The 20,797-nt window shown below is 49.5% G+C and overlaps 1 protein-coding gene across 3 annotated transcripts in view; it reads right to left on the bottom strand.

Annotated features, from left to right (window-relative positions):
* BSN (bassoon presynaptic cytomatrix protein) overlaps positions 1–20,108 on the bottom strand; it is a 103,253-nt gene extending 83,145 nt beyond the window's left edge. For all 3 annotated transcript variants that reach the window (XR_008794493.1, XR_008794494.1, XM_056129334.1), the window contains exon 1: positions 19,767–20,108. Coding sequence is in view for 1 of the 3 variants with exons in the window: in XM_056129334.1 (XP_055985309.1) it covers positions 19,767–19,972 (206 nt within the window). In the remaining 2 variants the exon portion in view is untranslated. The remainder of the gene's footprint in view (positions 1–19,766) is intronic.
* Positions 20,109–20,797: the final 689 nt, after the last annotated feature.

Here is a 20,797-nt window from a genome sequence, read left to right as displayed (position 1 = left end):
GGAGGGCTCAGGATGTGGTTCAAGTAAAATACATGCCTTGTATATATGAGACCTGGGTTCAGTCCTTGGCTCCACACAACAAAAACAAGTTCTTAGACTACAAATATTGTTAGACAACTGTACTAGAAACTATTGAATGGTACGATGTGTGTGTTTTTTAGGGGGGGTATTGTGTGTTATCTTTTGGGAAGGACAAAACCAGCAGTGTGCAGGGCTTACTCCTGGCTCTGTGTTCAAGGAACACTCTTGGCAGAGCTCAGGAGACCATATCAGGTGCCAGGGATTGAACTTGAATTAGCAGCATTAAAGGGAGGCACCCTACCCACTGCACTCTCTCTCTGCCCCCTTGAATATTATAGTTTAAGTGGTTAGATTTCTACTACATGAATTACATCTCCAAAAATAAATTGTATATCGTACCTGAGCCTTAATCGTAGAGAATATTCATTTCTAAATTGTAAGCATGTACTACTATGCTAAGATATTAGACATTCACAAAAAGTATAAAATAAAAAGTAATATTCAAAAAGGATCTTGGCTGATGAAATAGGTAAGGATTTCAACGCCTTTCATTCCTGGGAGTCAGAATAGTAACAGCATCAACCCCAGCAGCTATTATGATCTTAGCTCATTCTATGTGCCAGGCTCCCCCTTTATATAATCAACCTTCTAACAGCTGAGCAGGGGGAAACTGTTTAGATTCTCTTTCTTCCTAGTGATAAAATTGAAGGCTAAAATACACAGAAGCTGGAGGGCACCAGAAGGAAAGGCAATGAGGAAGGGACCTGGCTTGGGAGTTTATTATCCACCAGTTTTGCTCTCGCTTTCCCAACCCTATAACACTAAGTATCTCCTCTAAGACACACCGCAGGCAGTTCCTTGTTATTTGGAGCTTCATCGAAGACTAAGTTTCCTTGTAGGGTTGAGTTTGAATGAAAACCTAGGGTGGGGAATCTTGAGATTTGAATGGTTGGAAATTCAAAATCTGTGTTCCTGGGACAAATTTAAAGGTTAAATGTCTCTCAAAAGCAGTGAGAAAACCAGTAAAATAAAGACATTTAGGAGCAGGACATGCTCAGTAGCCAACTGTAAGGAATGCCTAGAACAGTGCTTGGCATGTCACAGGTACGCAATAAATATCACTGACTGAATGAATGACCCCAAGCACTATTCTGCCCTAGAGGGGAACTGATGCAAAGTGGAACATAGGCCCAGGGATGTGGCTCAGTGGTAAAGCACTTGCCTTGCATCGGCCAGTTCCGATCCCTAGCATTGCAAAATAATAATAATAATAAATAAAAAATAAAATCTACTAAGTGGAACTCAGCTACATTAGGGAAAAAAAATCTTCAAATTCCAAATACCAAAACTCTTAGTGGGCCAAACAGATAAGGTCTCTCCTCCTTCAGATTTGGGAGTGAGTCTCTGAAGGGACACAGGCGGTCTGTGCTAATATAAGTGCCATGGGGACCAGAGGAAAGAGGAACATCTTGCTGCAGCTGATCTCTCATGATGTGGGTGGTCATGCTCTATAAGCACCGTGAATTAAGCCAGCATAGCCTGCAGGGCTGGAGCGATAGCACAGCGGGTAGGGCGTTCGCCTTACAAGCGGCCAACATGGCCGACCCGAGTTCGACTCCTCCGCCCCTCTCGGAGAGCCCGGCAAGCTACCGAGAGTATTCGATATGCCAGACACAGTAACAACAAAGTCTCCAATGGAGACGTTACTGGGCCTGCTCGAGCAAATCGACGATCAACGGGAGGGCCTTTACCTTTTACCTTTACCTTTAGCCTGCAGAAGGGACGAATAGAGAAAAGTGAGCTTATATCACAGGCCAGAAACCATTGCATCCAGGAAGTGATCCTAGTCAGGAGGACAGACTAAGCCTGGAAATCCACTGAGGCGTGGGAGAAAGGGCCTTAGGGGTGAGGCTACTCTCTGCTCCACCCATGGCAAAGGGTCTGATGGCTTACCAGGAGCTAAGTCCAGGACAAAGGAGGGCCAAAGTTTCCAGAAGGCACGGGAGGGCTGCTCCCATTCAGGAAGTGACAGAGACACAATGCTGAGGGCCCGTGGCTGAGCCAGTGACTGGAAGTGCGTGCCTTGAGAGAGTGAGGCCGCGAGCTCTGTTCCCAGTGCCATCCACATGCACGGGGCACATTTCCTGCAACTCGGCTGCCTGAGCAGCCTGGTGCCACCACAGAGCATGTGCTCACCAGTCTGCAGGCATGTGTGAGTGCTGGTGTGTGCAGCCCCCAGACAATTCTGCAAGCAATAAAGCCCAGAAAGTATGTACTCAAGCACCACGGCCAAAATATACCTGAGTGCCACCACTAGTTGCATGTGATCTGGACGGGTATGTGTGTAAGCACCATAACCATATGTGCAACCTCCTCAGTAATAGCTAGTGTGTGTTGTGTGTGTGTGTGTGTGTGTGTGTCCCAGTCATCACAAGAGCAACAGAGGGAAGACAGGAAAATAAAATATGAATCGATTTGTTTTGTTATCTCCAGACCAGGCTGGAGCACGTGCTGTGCACACAGGAGGCCCGGTTCTATCTCCTCCTCCACCTGGTTCCTCAAGTACTACCAGGAGCAGCCCAGAGCACTGCACTGAGAGTATCTCTTGGGATAGCTGAGTGTGGCCAAAACAAACACAAACAAATAAAAAAATAAATAAATAAAGGTGTCTGGGACCAAAACTGCTGATTTTGAGAAGTGGGAAGATGGGGAGAAATGTCTCCACATGAAGCAGACTGCAAAGCACTGTATTCCGCATGATCCCGTTTCTTTAAAAATATACGTTAGTGGGCGGGAGAGATGGTGCAAAGGGCTGGAGTGCAGGCTATGTATGCAGGAATCCTGGATTTGCTCCCTGGCACCCCAGTGTCCCCAGGAACACCAGAAGCAACCCCTAAGTACAGTGCAAGGAGGAACCCTGAGCACCACTTGGTGTGTGTCCACTCCCCACCTGCAAAGAGAACTCTACCAAAAATAATTTTTATTTATTTATTTATTTTTGCTTTTTGGGTCAGACCTGGCCATGCACAGGGGTTACTCCTGGCTCTGCAGTCAGAAGTTACTCCTGGCGGTGCTCAGGGGACCATATGGGATGCTGGGAATCGAACCTGGGTCGGCCGCATGCAAGGCAAATACCCTACCCGCTGTGCTATCTCTCCAGCCCCAAAAAATAATTTTTAAATAAACATGTAGGTTGGCCCTCTTATGATCAGGTGGGATCTAGTAGACAGTGAGGGGGCCAGGAGGTCAGCCAAGGAAGGCACAAGTGCAGTGACCTGAGTGGTGGGCCCAGCAGGGTTCCTATAGATAGCCCCAGTGATCCCAAAAGTCTTGCTGGCCCTGATAACTTTGGGATCCCCGCCCTGGTGGTTCTGGGGGGCCCTGTTGCTAGTGAACTCCCCAGAGAAAAGGGCCCTGTGGAGACACTGCATCGGCAGCCAAGATCCAGCTACCCGTCCTCCGGCCCCCTTTGCAGGGTCTCAAGGGCCTGTTCAGAAGCTCGACCTGAAAAGCCACCTCCTGGCTGTGTGCTCACTGCTCCAGACACCAGCCAACTCCCAAGTCCCCTGCCCTCCCCTCTGGATGAGCTTTTTCTGGAGGCACAGACCTTGAAGAGCTTGATGCCCCATTTTCTCTAAGCCTAACTGAGTTTCCTCCCTGACAGCACCTCCTTCCCTGGGGCTGGTTTCTGGACTAGTTATCACTATGTACTATTAAGGTCTGATATTTGGCTTGAAATGGCCCTGGGGAGCTCAGGGTCCGAAAGCTCTGATTAAATGCTTGTTACTAGAGAAAATAAAACTATGATCCTCCCTGCCAGCATGCAGTAGCCAGGGCCCCTCTGAACCTGAGTCTAGGAGGAGAATACAATCAACTTGCTTCACATGCTCTGTCATACTAAGCAAGTGTTCAGCCAGCACTGTTTTGAATGGCATGGGGTTGCCCAGGAAAGTGCCTCGTGCAGGCTTTCCTGCCCCTGTACCCCATGCCAAACCCAGTCTCTTTTCCTTTGCCTCTCCTTCCTTGGTGAGTTTAGCCAGACCAATGTTATCATCCCCGTGGGGCTGATCAGATGCCTCTCTGGGAACGTGGCCTTGGTTTACCAAAGGTAAGTTTGTGGTGCCGGGGTTTAAGAGGCCTACCCCGGGAGGTGGAGAGAGGTTCAATGTACTCTAGTGCATGCCTGGCATGCCAAGGTCTGGCATTTTTTAATTCCTGGCACTATGGGGTTTTCTGAGCACCTCCAGCATAACCCTGGTAGCCCCAACACTGCTGGATTTGAAAATCACTTAACTAAAAATGAACAGAGAATGGTCCCTGGGTTCCCTGAGCCCTGCTTTGGCAATTCTCCCTCCCCCAAATAAAACACTTTTGCTGCAGCCAAAGTGTCAAGGAGGGCTTCCCTCTAATCCCTGCCAAGGGCTGATATGGCTGATATGGGCAACTGGGCTTGCTCCAGGGCACCCATGATACCACTTGCTTCATGAGAGGAAGTTGGGAGGATCCTGAGAGAAGAGCTTGGGAGAAGAAACCAAGCCTTGAGCTCCAGGAGAAACGCCTGGGCCCTTTTAGCCCAGCTCCTTCGCCATACTAGTCCAGGCTTGGACTGAGAGCTTCTCTCTCTGAGGGTTCCTGAAGGATCTCAGGAGGCTCCTGCCCTTGAGAGGCCTGGGTGAGGCCCAGGAGCTGCTGTCAGCTGCTTAGCACTATGAGGAAAGCAGAGAGCAGGTCTCATCCTGCTCTCACTCCTTGCACCAAGCTCTTGGCCTAAGGAAGAGCTAGCAAAGGCTCCACAGTCCTGCCTAAGCTGTGCTCCTGGAAAGGGAGAAGAGACCAGGACCTATGGGACCTAGAGGGAAGCCCGCCTTGACACTCTGGCTGCAGCAATGGGAAGCAAAGGGAGCTGGGTAGAAAAGAGCAAACACACTGCAGGCCAGAGCAATAGTACAGCCGGTAGGGCATTTGCTTTGCACATGGTCAACTTGGGTTCAATCCCTGGCATGGCCAGGAGTAATTCCTAAGGGCAGAGACAGGCATAACTCTTGAGTACCACCAGATATAGCACAAAAACAGACAAACAAAAAAGCACACTCACAACCCCAGAACTGAAAAGGGGGACCCCAAAACAGGCTTCCAGAGGAAAGGTGGGAGCTGTGAAAGGCAGGCACGCACCCAGGGAGCCCAGGGGATGGGTGGCAGCAGATTGTGAAGCTGCTGGAATATCTTCTCCTCTTCCTAGTAAATCAGAGCACTGGCCCAGAAGCCTTCCTCCTCTTTGAGGCCAGTCACTCCAGCCTGCCTTCTCTGCCACAGTCTGATACCAGCGGTGACACAGGTTTGCGGGGTAAAAGCACTGGAGACCGAGCTGCACGTGGAGGAGGTTTGAAGGCAGCAAGGAGGCCGCAGTGAACCAGAGCTTCCTGCTGCCGGGGGAACCTCATGGAAAAACCTGTGACCAACATTCACACCTGATAGAGCCAGGCTAACTCTGGGAAAGAGACAGGAACTTGACTGTCTCCAAAACGTCTGGAAAACACAGCTGCCTCTTCTCTGCCTCTTCAGGAGCCACCAACCCCAGTGACCCCCCCCCCCCAACAGTGGCGAGAGCTGCCAGCCATTAAGTAGCATGGACTGGGGAGGGCAATGAGCTCCTGATGGGAAAAGCCAAGCAGTGGTCAGGGGGCACGGGAAGCAGACTCCCTGTGAGGGGCAGTCCTGGCCATGGCAGCAAAAAGTGCGTTCCAAGACATGCCCCACACTCCCGTCCGTGGTGCTCATCCCTCTTGCTGAAGAGGAACCTTCTGCTCCTTTGAACATGATGCGCCTTGGGCCCTTTGCAAGGGAATCCTCCTGCCTGCATGGCTCAGGCCCCGTGCCTCTCGGCCTACCTGTTCCCTTGACAACCCTCACCTCTCAGTGGGCCCTTGCTGTCACTTCCTCTAGGTCGTAGTTCTCAGAGCATCCTACTTCAACTCCTTCAACAGGATTTGGCTGCTATGGGACTAATCTTAGTCCACCAACCAGACTCTTAGCTCCTCAAGGACAGGGCTGGGCCCATTTTCCTTGCCATTCTATCTCAGACCCCAGCACAGAGCCCAGGAAGGAGAGAGCAGATAAGTTTGTGTGAGCCTGGTTCCTCTAAGGTGCCTGCCAGAGCCTCAGAAGTCCTGAGAGTTGACCCTGAGAAACAAATCTTCCCCTCCTACTTATGCACCTGAGGACCATGGAGGCTGGAAAGGGAAACTTGACAGCAAAAATGAAAAGGGGCTGACAGAAAAAGTACAGGCAGCTAAGGACAGGGAAGTTCCCAGTGAGCCTCCGTGGAGCCCCAGGAGGAAGCAGGGTGAGGTGTGTGTGTGTGTGTGTGTGTGTGTGTGTGTGTGTGTGCGCACGCGCATGATCATGTGCATGCATGTGAGAGAGTGTGTGAATGTGTGTATGCATGTATGCGCATGTGTGTTTCTGCTGATTTTGGGGGATGAGCAGTTCTCTGAGGTCCAGGCCTGAACAGCTACCAAAGCCCTACAACAGCCCCGAACACTGTGAAGGTCCCAGACAGCGGGGAGCTCTGCCGCTCCTTGCCCTTGACTCTGCGGCCCGAGCCCTCTGTTCACCCAGACTGTGGAATCCAATCAGACTGACTATTGTGCATCCTCTGTGAACTCAGATGCCCAGACCCTGATATATCTCAGGACGAATAAATGTTTGTTGAATGAACAAACACTGAACAAAAATAAACACTGAACAGAAATGTTAGACAAGAAACAACATTCTCAAGATGAGACTGTGTCTTTTGGGAGCAAAGCCTTCCCTGGGGATAAAGCAAGGTGTCTGGAGAAGCAAACAAGCTCAGGGAAGAGTCGCAGGCTGCCAGCATCTGAGGTATCGAAGCACACACACACCCTCCCCACCCGGCGTGTCCTCCAGTAACAACCAGGACTCTTTCTGGCCACACCTGGCTCATCGCTAGCGGGTCGCTCTGGCAGTGCTCAGTACCATGCAGTGCCGGGGACCAAACCATGGACATGCATGCCAGCCTTTTGAGCCACCTCCCTAGCCCAATCAGCCTACTTTGCCTGAATAACTTCCATAGTTGGTCTTATTTCTGAAGACTATCCACGGCATGTGGGCCTAAGCCATGTCGCTTTCTCAGAAGGTTCACCTCGTGTCCATGGCAGTACATGAAAGAGAAGGCTTAGACATCTCTGTCCTCATCCTCATGCACCCCGAGGCTCCGACCTAGTACAGAGTGATCACACTTCACTGGGTAAAGCTTTGACTTCCTCTTTCTCCAAGGAGTCTCACTGCAGGAGCTGGAGAGGTAGCACAGCGGGTATAGTACTTGCCGTGCATGTGGCCAGTCCGGGTTCAATCCCCAGCACCCTCTGTGATCCCCCGAGCCCCTCCAGGAGTAATACCTGAGCACAGAGCCAGGAATTAGCCCTGAGCACATCTGGGTGTGCCCCCCCCCAAAAAAAAACCTAGGAGTCTCACTGCAACACTGGCTTTGCCCCAAACTTGGCCCTGTGGCGCTTGGATTCCCTTCTGGCCCTAGAGTCTCATTCTCAAGACCGTCCTGAAGCTGCCTCCTGCTTCCTCCCCACATCTCACTCTATCCAGGGCCAGGAGGTGCTGAGCAGACAAGTTCTGCACAGTATATGCTCCATCCCCTCTGGACACAAGACAGTTTCCTCTCCCAGAGTGGCCAGGGGAGCTCAACCAGCAGAGGCGCCTCTTCCCCACTCTGTCCTGTTTACACAGCTCAGGCAAACCAGGTACAGCGAAGGCTGGCCAGGGAGGGTCTGGGCTGACTGGTAAGAGCAGAACCCCTGTACCTCTGGGGAGGAAGGGAGAGCGAGGGGATGCTGTAGCTGAACTGTTCTGAGGCACTGGCCTGCTATTGCGGGTCCCTCCCTCCCCTTCCCCCCAGGTGCCGGCCTGCAGCACAGCTCTCCAAAATCACCCTGGATGGAAATCCCTCGGACCCTAGTCATCAGAGTTGGAGCTCTGTCATTTGTAAAAGAATTTTCAGTACAGGAGGGAAGCAGGGATAGATACTTGGTCATTGGGAAAGTCCTACTCCACCGGCCAGTGGCAGAGCCTGCACCATCTGCCCAAGCTGGCATCCAGAGCCCCAGGCAGAGGAACACGGCCCAGAGTGAAACCCTGCTGCCCTGCTGCCTCCCCCCAACTGCCCAGAAGCACATCACCATCCTGGAGAAGTAGTCCCTGACCTATAGTTTCCTCTTTCCTTTCCTCTTCCCAACATTCCAAATCTGCCAACAAGACTCCACCCCATCCTACCAATCAGGCCTCCCGGGGTTTCCAAATATATAAGTGAGGGTTAAGAAGCAAAGAGAAATTCTTCTCACACAAGGGGGTATTCTCTATGGCTCTGATTGGCTGGGTTGCTGCCCCAGCTAGTAATAGATTCTGAAAGCCTGTAGAATGGGCCGGGACTTACAAGGGAACTCGCCATACAGCTCCAAATTCTGTTTCAGCAGCCATATGTGAAGATGAGCAGGATGTACCACAGCAGGCCTTAAGCTCCAGTAAGTTCGAGTTCCCAGAGGACAAGGGCCTACCCTTAATCAAGTTCAATTCACAAACATTCTCAGGACCGAAGAGATAGCTCAAGGGGTACAGAAAGCATGTGAGGAGCCTGGGTTCGATCCCCAGCATCGCATGTCCTTCAGCACCATGGCAGGTGACCTCACCAACTCAGCCCCACACTGGGACTAGTTCCTGCATAACATCAAATTTGGTTTCAACACAGAAACAAATAATCTTTCTCCCTGGTAAGAATCAGGGGTTCAAATATATCTGTTCATCAGCCCAGGGCAGGAGTGGGGGCATCAATTGGCATTTAATACCAATCCTCATGATAAGTGCTTTCATTTTTAGCATTGCATTTGATAAGATAAATGTTTGTTGAATTGCATGCACTTGACTTGCCCTCTTAGAACCCCAGTGTTGCCTTAATTTCTTCCTCTTTCTTATCTCTCTCTCGGGGTACTTGTAGGGAAGCAGGTGGCATAAATATTAAAGCATTTGCAGGTGAAGTGCTACTTTATTTTTCCAGCACAGACTTGAATGCTCAGCTGCCTACCTTACATCTCCCTTAGATGCCTCTAAAAGTGTGACTAGCAGGTCCCTCTGTCTCTATGTCCAGAGCATATTTCAGCACTCTTAGTTACCTCCCAGCTAATGAGTCCTGGCATCCTCTTACGTCTCCAAACCAAACATACCCCTTGCCAGCTCCCTGCTTCTGCTCCATATTCGCCCTCAGGCTAGGCCACACAGAACAAAATCATGAGTGCTCTGACCATTTTGTTCTGGTAGTCTTATGTCTACAAACAACTCCGTACTGGAAAACCCATGTCAGACAAATAGAAAAAACTTTCCAACAGCAGACCCACGTGCCTGAGAGAAACCAAAGGCCCCTGAGCACTGGCATATTCACAAGTCAGAGTTGCTGCCTTCAGACAATGAGCGCAGACATTCTGGGAGACTTTGGAAGTTGGATTAGATGCTCCAAATTAAAGAAGGACAGAGCAAACAGACCAACAGCCCAAACCAACTCTCTCTCCCAGAGCAAAGGGTCTGACCTGCTAGTTCCTGACATTGGGAGGTACCTGACCTGAAGCCACAGAGTTCTGGAGCTGTAGGATGAACTGCCAGGTGTGCCATGTCCACCTCCCCAGTCTGCCAGCTGACAACTTGGCACAGCTGGAGGAAGTAGAGCTATATCTCTCTCAGGTCTGTCTTTTCCATGCCTGCCCTGCCCTGAGTCTTGATCAATTCCATTGCCCTAGACTCACAGGTCCCTTGTTGCTACCAAGGTACCAAGTTTTGTGTGTGTGTGTGTGTGTGTGTGTGTGTGTGTGTGTGTGTGTGTGTATAGGGAGGGGATGACAGGATTGAGGTGGGGGGATCAACACTTGGGAGCTGAGCACAGAGGGGTACATAGAGCTGGAAGCAGTCAGTACAGGCCCAGGGGAGCCCTGCTAGCCGAACAAGTAGGAGGAGACCAATATATATATATATATATATATATATATATATATATATATATATGTGTGTATGTATATACAAGGACATATGTGTGTGTGTATATATATATATATATATTTGCTATTTGCTTTTTGGGTCACACCCGGCGATGTACAGGAGTTACTCCTGGCTCTTCACTCAGGAATTACTCCTGGCGTTGCTTGGGGGACCATATGGAATGCTGGGAATCGAACCCAGGTCGGCCGCGTGCAAGGCAAACGCCCTACCTGCTGTACTATCGCTCCAGCCCCTATATATTTTTGTATGTGTGTGTCTGAGGGATGGAAGAAGCCAGCAGCTTTTGAAGAGGCCCTGACTAACCAGGAGTCTCTCTGCCAATCAGCACTTCTCTGGGACCCAGGTCTGTGAAGACATCTTGTCCACTCTGAAGGAGCTCTGAAGCATAACAGGAGAGCAAACCTCTTCACTTAACGTTCCTAATTAACCTGGGCATTGCTCCTGTTTTCTCTCCTCCATGGGGTTCAAGAGCTATAAGAAGCATCACCACTGCTTTTTATTCATCTCACAGAAAAAAAAAAGAAGAAAGAAAGAAAAGCTGTCAGATGTGGCGGGGACGGTGGGGATCATTACATCTCTCATTTTACAGATTATAAATAAAAAAACAACTGAGGACCTACCCAAGATATACAGCCAGTTTCAGTGCATGTCGGGCTTGATTAAAACCTGAGCTTCTGACCCTCCCCCAGGAGGCCCCACTATTCAATCCCCACCCCCTGCTACCCTGTGCTTTGCTCGAATGTCCTACTTCCTGATCCTTTTCCATCCTCAAAGCCCTCCCCATCCTCTTGCTAAATTTTCCATCTTCTCAGAGCAGGAGGCAGGGAAATGACGTGGTCCTCCAGCTGTGCTCAGTGTATGGCATTTCAGTTTGCTAAAGTCAGCTAGCTGGCTGTTCTTCTAAATCTTTCATATTAGGCCCATGGAGCTCCCAACAGAATAAGTTAATGTTGCGAATGTGTTTTGTAAGCTGTAAGACACCATACAAATATATGCTCTACTATTTTGGAATATGAAAATAATACAACCTCTTGTAACTGTGTTCACATTCTCTTACCTCAGTTAGACAAAAGGTAGGAGTAACCCTAATAGAAGGGACTGGAGAGCAGAGATCTTACAAGCATCTCCCTCCCCAGACTGGGAGCCCTCGGAGCCCTCTCATTCTCCTTCCTTGGTTCTTCACATTTCACCCGGGGACAGGTATCCAAGGGGAGCTTGGCAAAAAGACTCCTGAATATGTGAATACATTTTCACTCCAGAATTCTTCTGCTTCTAAGTAGAATTGAGTCGTAGAAATACATCTCATCTAGGGACGGAGCCATAGTACAGCAGGTAGGGCTTTTGCATTGTACAGAGCCGACCTGGCTTCCATCCCCAGCACCCCATATGGTCCTCCAAGCCCACCAGGAATGATCCCTGAGTGCATAGCCAGAAATAATCTCTGACTACCACCAAGTTTGGCCCCAAAAAAGAAAGAAATATGTCATATCCATTCTCACCTATAAAAATTTCAGATGACCCTACTACTTCAAATGCATGGACTGTGTGGGTGTGGTTTTCAAGAAATTTTCTTACCTCCCTTATTTTCAAAGTACTCAAGGCCTTTCTTATTCTTCCAGCATCCTAGATAAAAACAACTCCTCCCCAGCCAGAAGCACTGCACTTTGGGTTCCTCTGAGTATGGGGGGAGCTGATGGGAACAGCAGAGTGATCCAGGCATGGGCTCATGGACAGGCTGCTGAGACTCTATGATTTCCTCAATAATAAGGACAAGAAGCCAACCCTTCAGGGACAGGGAGATAGCTCAAAAGTCTGGGGTGCATGCTTTGCATGCCTGAGCACCAGGAGCAATCCCTAAGCACCTGAGCCTCGAAGAGCCTAGAGTGCTGGTAGCAGCCCTACTTACTTCTGAGCAGTCAGGACTTCTCAAGAAATTCTAGATTTGATCTCAGGAGCACTCAGTGTGCTTCCATGTGGCCCTACTGATGAAAAGACATAGGGATACTGGGTAAGCAAGAGGTCTCTGAAAAAACATGGTTCTCTTCAGAAGCCTCAATGCCAAAAAAGCAAAGAACAGGAAGAAGAGATCAGGGCAGCACTGAGACCAGTCTGGAGCACAAGGTAGGGCACAGATGAATCAGGGACCATGCTCACCAGCTCTGTCCCACCAGCACAGGTAGAAGAACCTAAAGTATACGATACAGAGCTTAGAGAATGGTGAAACCAGACAGATACCTAGTCTACAGAGATGGACAAACCCACAGGAGGAAGGATAGCAGAATTCCACCTCCCTTACAGAAGCAGGATCACTGAGGCCTGGGCCCCAATTCCTTCCCTAGCTACAACTAGCTTCCTCAACTGTGCAGAGATGACAGGAGTCCTGCAGAAAGATAGCAGTGATATGAATCCAGCACCAATGCCAGCATGGCTTGAGGTACCATGGCTTGATCGTCCGCCTTACCCAACATACCAGGAGGGCCCCAGTCCTAAAGTGACACAGGACCTTTACTAAGGGAATACAGATCTCAGCCACCATTTCACCATTTAAAAAGAGTGTCCCTGGCAATGCCAAACAGACTATCTGAAGAGCTGTGTGATGGAGGTGGAGAGAGAATATATGTGTCAAACACCTAGCAAAGCTCTTAGGATGAAGCAGGCTTCCTTCCAGTAATATAGTGGTAACTAACAGTTTTGCCGAGTCAGCTCTAACTTACCGGTGCATGGGCTAAAGGATCAGATTCCCGTCCACACATAGTAAGGTCTGCCCCTCCCACCTTCCTCATCAAGCAGGGAAAGGGCCTCCTTTCACACTCTCTCTCTCTCTCTCTTTCTCTCTCTCTCTCTCTCTCTCTCTCACACACACACACACACACACATACACACACACACACACACACACACACAGAACTTAGAAGTAGAAGTAGGGGAAAGATTTACTGGAGTCAGATTTTAGTCTCTTAGCAGTTTCCTACTTATAAATACGAGAAATCTCCCACAAGTCAGAATGAAAAGGCATGACGTAGAGACCTCTGAAAGCTTTACCTTTTTAAATTCAGAACCAAACCTACTCAGAGGAAGGGGAACCTTAGGAAGAGAACAGAATAGTGACCCACTGCAGTATTCACTGGCTCCCAAACCAGTCCAAATTCTAGCTATATTATTTTGTTTGGTTTGGTTTTGGTTTGGTTTGGGGCCACACCCAGTGATGCTCAGGAGTTACTCCTGGCTCTGCGTTTAGGAATTACTCCTGGTGGTACTCGGGGGATCATCTGGGATATTGGAGATCAAAGCCAGGTCTGCCACATGCAAAGCAAATGCCCTACCCGCTGTACTATCACTCTGAACCCTCTAGCTTTATTTTTATAGAACTTGCCATCCTATCAGCCAGAAGCCCTCAAGTTTTTTTAAAAAAAATTATTATTTCTTTTTTGGGTTTTGTTGTTTAGGTTCTTGGTTTTTGAGTCACACCTGGCTGTGCTCAGGGCTTACTAATGACTCTGTGCTCAGAAATCACTCCTAGTGGGCTAGGGCTAGGGGGCCAAATGTGGTGCCAGGGATCAAACCCAGGTTGACCACAAGCAAGGCAAGTGCCATACCTGCTGTACTACTGCTCCAAAACCCCAAGAAATCTTTTTTAAGTCAGCATTTCTTGGGCCAGGAATATGGCCCAAAGGTTACTAACTCCGAGTACTGCATGGTATAGCCCTGGTGGCCCCTGAGTACATCAGGGAGTGGCCAAGGGTTTTTGTTTTCTTAACTCTAATTTGAATATAAATGGGAATCGCTTTTAGATATGATTTCCAGTTTACAGGGGGGAAAAAATTGGGACAGAGGAACATCTTAAATGACACCAGAGGGATACAATTCAAAATATAAGAAATATGATCCATAATATAAGAGAACACAGGAGCAAAGACTATTATCTGTTCATAAGCTACAAAGGGGGAATAAAGGGAAAGGGATCGATGGGTTTAAAGAAATGTATTAAATGTAAAGTTTAGACCTCAGGCCAAAGCAATAAATAGAACAGGGTTAAGGTACTTGCCTTACCAACCTGAATTCAATCCCTAGTAGTACTATCAGGAGTGATCTCTGAGCACAAATCCAGGAGTAAGCCCTTAGCACAGCCAGCTCTGGCCCCAAAACAAACAAACAAACAAACAAAAATCCCCTGCTTCAAAGTCAAAGAATAGACTGTTTACAGCACAATTCAAAGTAATTATAAAAATAAATGAGTAGGCAATCATAAAATCTTGAACTCTAACTGGAAACTTACTGAGATCCTAAGAGATGGTTATATTGTTTTGATCTGATTATCATAGTGATGTTTATATGGAGTTCTTATGTCACAGAAATACACAGTAAAATATAGTTTATGAAATATTGAAATGTCTGTAAAGAACTCCAATGGGGTAGACAGTGACAGAGGTAGATAACCTTAACCAGCCATGTGTTGTGAATCTCTGTACTGGGCAATGGCAACATGGCTGTTCATCAGTTTATCCTCCCTACTTCCATTGATATTTGAAATTTTCTGTGATTAAAAAAAGCTTTTTTCTTTTATTTATTTATTTATTTTGCTTTTTAGGTCACACCCCGCAATGCACAGGGGTTACTCCTGGCTCTGTGCTCAGGAATTACCCCTGGCGGTGCTCAGGGGACCATATGGGATGCTGGGAATTGAACCCGGGTCGGCCATGTGCAAGGCAAATGCCCTACCCACTGTGCTATCGCTCCAGCCCCCAAAAAAGCTTCTTAAAAGGGACCAGAGAGATAGTACAGTGGGTAAGGCATTTGCCTTGCTCATGGGGGACCTGGATTCAATCCCACATGATCCCCCAAGCACCTCCAGGAATGATCCCTGAACACAAAACCTGCATGCAACCAAGTGTGGTCAGAAAAAAAGTCATAAAATAGGGACAGAAGGACTGGACAGATAATACACAGGTAGGGCACTTGCCTTGCACGTAGCTGACCCAGGTTCAATTCCCAGCACCCCATACGGTTCCCTACACACTGCTTGAGTAATTCCTGAGTGCAAAGCCAGGAAAATTCCTAAGCCCTGAACTTGGCTGAATGTGGCCCAAAAACAAACAATGGAGCTAGAGAGATAATGCAGAGGTGAAGGCACTTGCCTTAAGTACAGCTAAACCTAGTTAAATTCCAGCACCACATATGGTATGAGCACTGCCAGGAATGATCCTTTAGCACAGAGCCAGAAGTAAGCCCTGAGCACTGCCAGGAACCAGGTGTGGCCCAGAAACTACACACACACACACACACACACACACACACACACACACACACCCTTATCTCATTAACGTTTTTTGTGGGGAGGGGCTGCATCAGTGTCAGCTTCCCCATTTTACTATAGCTATTAATGCTATATGTTCAAAGCTGTTTCTCTGTCCCTGGCATGAAATACAAAACTGGCTGCCCTTTCTGGGTGAAATTTTGACGTCCCATTAGTGCACCATTGCGTGCCTCCATGAAAATCCAGTCACTATGGCCAAGCATAGTCTTTCAAGAATAAAGACCATTTCCAGACCTAAACTACATCCCTACATTTTATCCTTACAAATTAGCCTTGGATTTTTCTCAACTTGATTGTTAACTGATGGAGTTTAATCTGGCTAACTCTAAACAAACCTGGCCAACCCAGGTTGTGAATAGAACTCTGGGTATAGCTCTCAAAGCAGCCTTGCCCACCTTCCAGTAAACAGGCAGGTTCTCTGTGCCCAGCTGCCTTTGGCTCACAATATCTCCATGGCATATGGGCTTGGAGTGAGCAAGATGTGACCTGGCCTTGATGACAGATTTTGAAGGATAATGAGGGGAAGAAGATTCATCTGATTCACCCCATCTCTTCTCCACACCCTGCACTGGGCCCCTTGTACTCACATTTCTCCTTCTTTCTTCCTCTTATAACCCCACCACTTTTCCAGCATGCCTTGGGTTTTCTCCTTCTTTTGAAGTCAAGTTTTATCTCTCCGTTCTTCCTAATAATCCCACAAAGACTGCCCATTTGACACTTCTAAAACACTAAGTTTCCAAAAATGTCCCTCTCAAAATCCTGTGATTCACTTTTTCCAGAACTGTTTGACTGACCAAAGGGTGTATGATGCTTTAACTTCTAGTTAAAGAAGATCTGGAGCATCATACACCCTTCTGGTCAGTCGCCAAGCCAGCCTCGTGTTTATTCTTGACACTGATATATACACCAAAGTAGGTTAACTAAAAATCAATTTGCAACTGTCAAAATGTGCAACTTGGGACTGGGAAGATAGCTCAAGTAAGAGAGCATGTGTCTGGTATGTGCAAGGTCCTAAGTTCAATTGCTGGCATTGCATGTCTTCCCAAGAACCACCAGCCCTGGAAGTCCCCCATGCACCACCAGGTCCAAGTACCACATCTCAGGTCCAAGTACTGAGGCACCAGGCCTGCATTGCTGATCACTGACAAGAGAGTTCTCAGGTGCCCCAAGCACATGCCCTTATTAAACAAAAAGGCTAGAGAAGATATATTCAAGGACCAGTACACATGCTGCACATGCACAAGTCTCAGCTTCTATTTCTAGCACCTAATGGTCCCCATGAACACCACTGGGGACAACTCCCTAGAACCAAGTTTGAAGTAGACCTTGAATACCACTAGACGTGGCCCAAAAACAAAACAAAAAATAATGTGCAAATCCACAGGAATGAAGTAAATTAGGCTGCCACTGATTTATATTGTTCCTTTGGGCAACTGGTGGTGGAGACACAGCTGACAGTACATCAGCACTACCAGGGCTACACAGCGATGCTGTGGAGTACATGCAATGTGGAATCAAACCTAGGACCTTAGCATGCATGCATATACTCTACCTCTTAAGCCATAATCCTAGCCCCTGGGAAAGTTTTAAAAGTGCTTTCTGGGGTACTGATAAAATTCCATCCTGAACTGTGTGTGTGTGTCTGTGTGTGTGTGAGTGTGAGTGTGAGTGTGTGTGTGTGTGTGTGTGTGTGTGTGTGTGTGACTCCAGGTTCCCAGACTTACTTGGGCTACCACCTTCTTTTCACAAAAGAAATTATTCAGCACGACTCTAGAAATAAACCTTCTTTAAACAAACAGAAAGCAGCCCCCACAATTGCCCCTGAGGCTACTGCCACCCCCTATTACTTTCCAGTTCCCACCCCCCAGAAAGGGCAGGATCTCCCACCTTGGGAAACACTGTTCTTTGAGGACACTGCCCACGCGAGGGCACAGACACAGACTGCAGAATGGAAACTAAGACAGAGTTCCGCCTTCCCCCATCTGGCACTACTTGGGAAAGGCGCAACCTATTTAACTGTGCATGTGACTTGCCAATGCCCAAAGTGCGATCTCATGCAAGTGGGCTAAGAGGCAGCACCCTGGGTGTGGTGGCACTGCCACTGAAGGAATCCAGGTCAGGCTTCTAAGCCCCAAATGCTGGAGCTACCTCCTCCCAGAGCCCAAGACAGCTGGGGGTGAGGATGAAAAGACTAACTGAGGGCGACAAGGGATAATATAGCCATGGAAAAGAACAAAAATCCAACTGCCCCCCAACTTCCATACCTCTCTGGTGTTAATAAAATGGTCTCCCCATTCCCTGGCCCTCCACCTACCTCTGTGACACTTCTAACTGCCCCCAAATTCACAGCCTTGCTTGAAAACTGTATTAATGCTCTTTCCAAACTCCCAGAAGCACATGCCACAGGGCTTTACCTCCATCAATGGGCTTATCTGTTCAGCAGTATCTCAGAACAGAACATGCTAAATTTGGCATCAGGTACCCGAAATGCTCTGGTGATAGGAAGCAGAAACCCTTCTGAAGCAGAAGAAGAGACATACCACACACTACTGCTCATTCAATGTGCTAGGACAAATCAAATATCAGATGAAAGAGAAGATCCTGTCACCTAAGAGCCCCCAGACCTGAGCTTTTTGGGGAGAAGCAGCCAGCTCACCAGCTGACAGTCACAGGAACTAGCATCACAGACCCAAATATGAGCACTACCCACAGCCAGGAGCAAGATTATGTGACTGCTCCATCCAGCAGGAGCCATGATTCCTTCAACCCACAATTATTTGTGGGTCTTCCCTAGAACAGAGCTCAGACAGGTCAGGAACGGAACACGGTGAAGGAATAGTAGCAGTAGATACCAGCCTCCGTCTTGTCCTTCTGAGCTACCCAAATCTTTCCAGAATCTCATATGCTTGACTCTGCAACATCAGATAAACTACAAGCAGATCAACCTGTTTGGTTACCAGATGAGATATGTCAAGTTGCTCATATAAAGAACTCCCCAGTCAAGGTGTTTTTCCATTCCACTGAGGATGCTTTTCCTTGAAGGGAGAGCTCTAAAGCCTGAATGAGTCTCCTTCAAGCTAAAGCTCAACAGCAGACGCAACAAAATGGACAGCCAAGTTCTCAGATCTGTGAGCCATTCCATTGCATTACTGTGATTGCTGATGTGAAATGGGTAGATTCCACTCCTAAAAGGAATGCTCAAGACTAGCATATGTGGGACTGGCTCTGGACTACTAAGACCCATTCATAGCTGTTAGCTGTGTAAGAAATGATTTCTGGGGTGACTATCTATAAGAGACACCAAATGGAAGCTGAGGAATCAAAATTTATGTTCTCTCGCTGTTTATGTGCACCCTCATAAGAGCTGAGGCAATATCGTCAGCTGAAGCACCTCCGGTTTTGCTACTCCCCAGGCCTATTGGATGTTAAGATAATGCCTTCCATTTTATCCTGCTGTCTCTTATTAGCTTTCCTGACTTTTCGGTCTGCTGGTTTATTACATATTGGCATTCCTTTCTACTGCATTCACTGACACTTGGTTGGTTTTTTTTGGTAGCACCTTGATTGGTTGGCATACCTTTTAAACAACCCGATTTCACAGAATTTGGTCAGAAATCTTCTGCGTAAGGCATTCTACATGGGTTTCGGCTTTTCCGCTGGTTTGAAATCATACGGCAACAGAAACATATTTGGTGCTAAGACTATTTAACAGCATTTTTTTTTTGCTTCACCCCAAATGTTTCTCTAAATCTTGATGCGAGCACATGACCCTATTAGTATCGTTTAGCCTAAATAACTACCCTTCCGTGTCCAGTGGCATTTCCCTTTCCTCCAAGGATGCTTATTACCACTGCCTAAGGAAAGCACATGACCAAGTTCATGGTTGAACTGTTTCTCTGTCTCTGTTGGAGGCACCGACACTTACCTTTCCTGACAGCCACTCCCATTGTGCTCTTTCCTCGGCCCAGCACAATGGACACATGCACACAGGGAGGACGTTTTTCATCCCACTGCTCCCCTGTGCAGAGGGACCATGCTGAGGTTACATAAGCCCCTCCTGAACCCGTGTTGAGGTGTAAGCGAATTTGGGGTTCGCGACAGTCATGGTCTGCAGGCCCAACTGACCCTGCGCTCACCATCCTGCCTTGCCAAGGCGGGGCGGCTGGAAAAGAGGGTTGCCGCTTTACCAAGACCACCTGGTTCACAACAATCAGGCTGAGTTCAAAGTGCAACCAGATATCGGACCTCTCTGTCCACGCCACATCGACCTCGCTGAGCAGACCAGATCAGGGGGGGAGTGGGCCCTGGCCCCGGCCTCAGACTGCAGCTCCCCGCCCCCCACGCCGCGCCGTACGCTTACCTGCCCGGGCCGGGGCCAGGTCCGGGACCCGGGCCCGGGCCGGGTGGTCCCGCAGTCCCCCGCGCCGCTCCAGCCGCGGGGAGCTGTCCACCGCCGGCCGGTGCTGAAGGAGGCTTCCCAGCGCCGGGGCCCGGACCCGGGCCGGGGCCTCCAGGCGGCAGCGGTCCATCGCCAGCGCCACCCTCCAAGCTGGCCTCGTTACCCATGGCTGCGGGCGGGGTTGGGGTCGTCCTGGGCCCGGGCCGGCGGCTCCCGGGCGGCTGCTCACACGCTGGGCGCCGCCGCCGCCGCCGCCGCCGCCGCCATCTCCCGGCCCGGCTTGCGCCGCCGCCCGCCGCTGCGCATGCGCACGAGGGCTCCGCGCGCCCCTGCTTGGCACACGCCCCCCCCCCTCCCCACGCGCGCGCTCCCGCCAGCCCGTGAGGACGTGAGTCCACGAGTCGGCCGCGGGGTCGCCGGGAAGCTGCCGCCCAGACGGCGCATGCGCCCTCGGGCCCACCGCGGCCTCCACGCGGTACCTGGAGCCCGGGCCGGGTTGGTGGGAGAGTTGAGGAACCTGGGCCAAGGGGGCCTGGCCACTAGCAGGGCCGTGGAGGCGTCGCGCTCCTCCCTGTCGTGGATTCCGTGGCGCTCCCTAACCCGGGGATCTGGGGCTGGGGGGAGCCTCTGCTTTATGTAATCTACAACCGTCGGGCAATGAGGGGGCAAGGGGAAAGGGCAGACCTCAGAGAGGGGCCACCGGAGTATGACCTCCAAAGATATTTAGGTGCTGAAGACGCACATGAACTAGGGATGGTCAGAAGTGAGATCGTGGAAGGATGGTGAGGGAGAATGCTGGGGACTGGGAGGGCTGCGGCCGGATAATGAGGATCCATCCCCACCATTGTTGATGAGGCTCCTCTCCATAAGGCTGGTTCCATGGGACAGGAGCCGGGCAAGCACCCAGGGAAAGGTGGACAGGCAGGGCTGGCGGGAAGCCAGCTCGGGAGCTGCCCCACTGGCCCTGGGACACTGACCTTGGGAGTTAGTTG

This window comes from Sorex fumeus, unplaced genomic scaffold, assembly GCF_029834395.1.
Source record: "Sorex fumeus unplaced genomic scaffold, SorFum_2.1 ptg000072l, whole genome shotgun sequence".
Lineage (NCBI taxonomy): Eukaryota > Metazoa > Chordata > Mammalia > Eulipotyphla > Soricidae > Sorex > Sorex fumeus.
The sequence above is the reverse complement of the archived record's forward strand: the minus strand, read 5'-3'. Positions and strand labels throughout refer to the sequence as shown.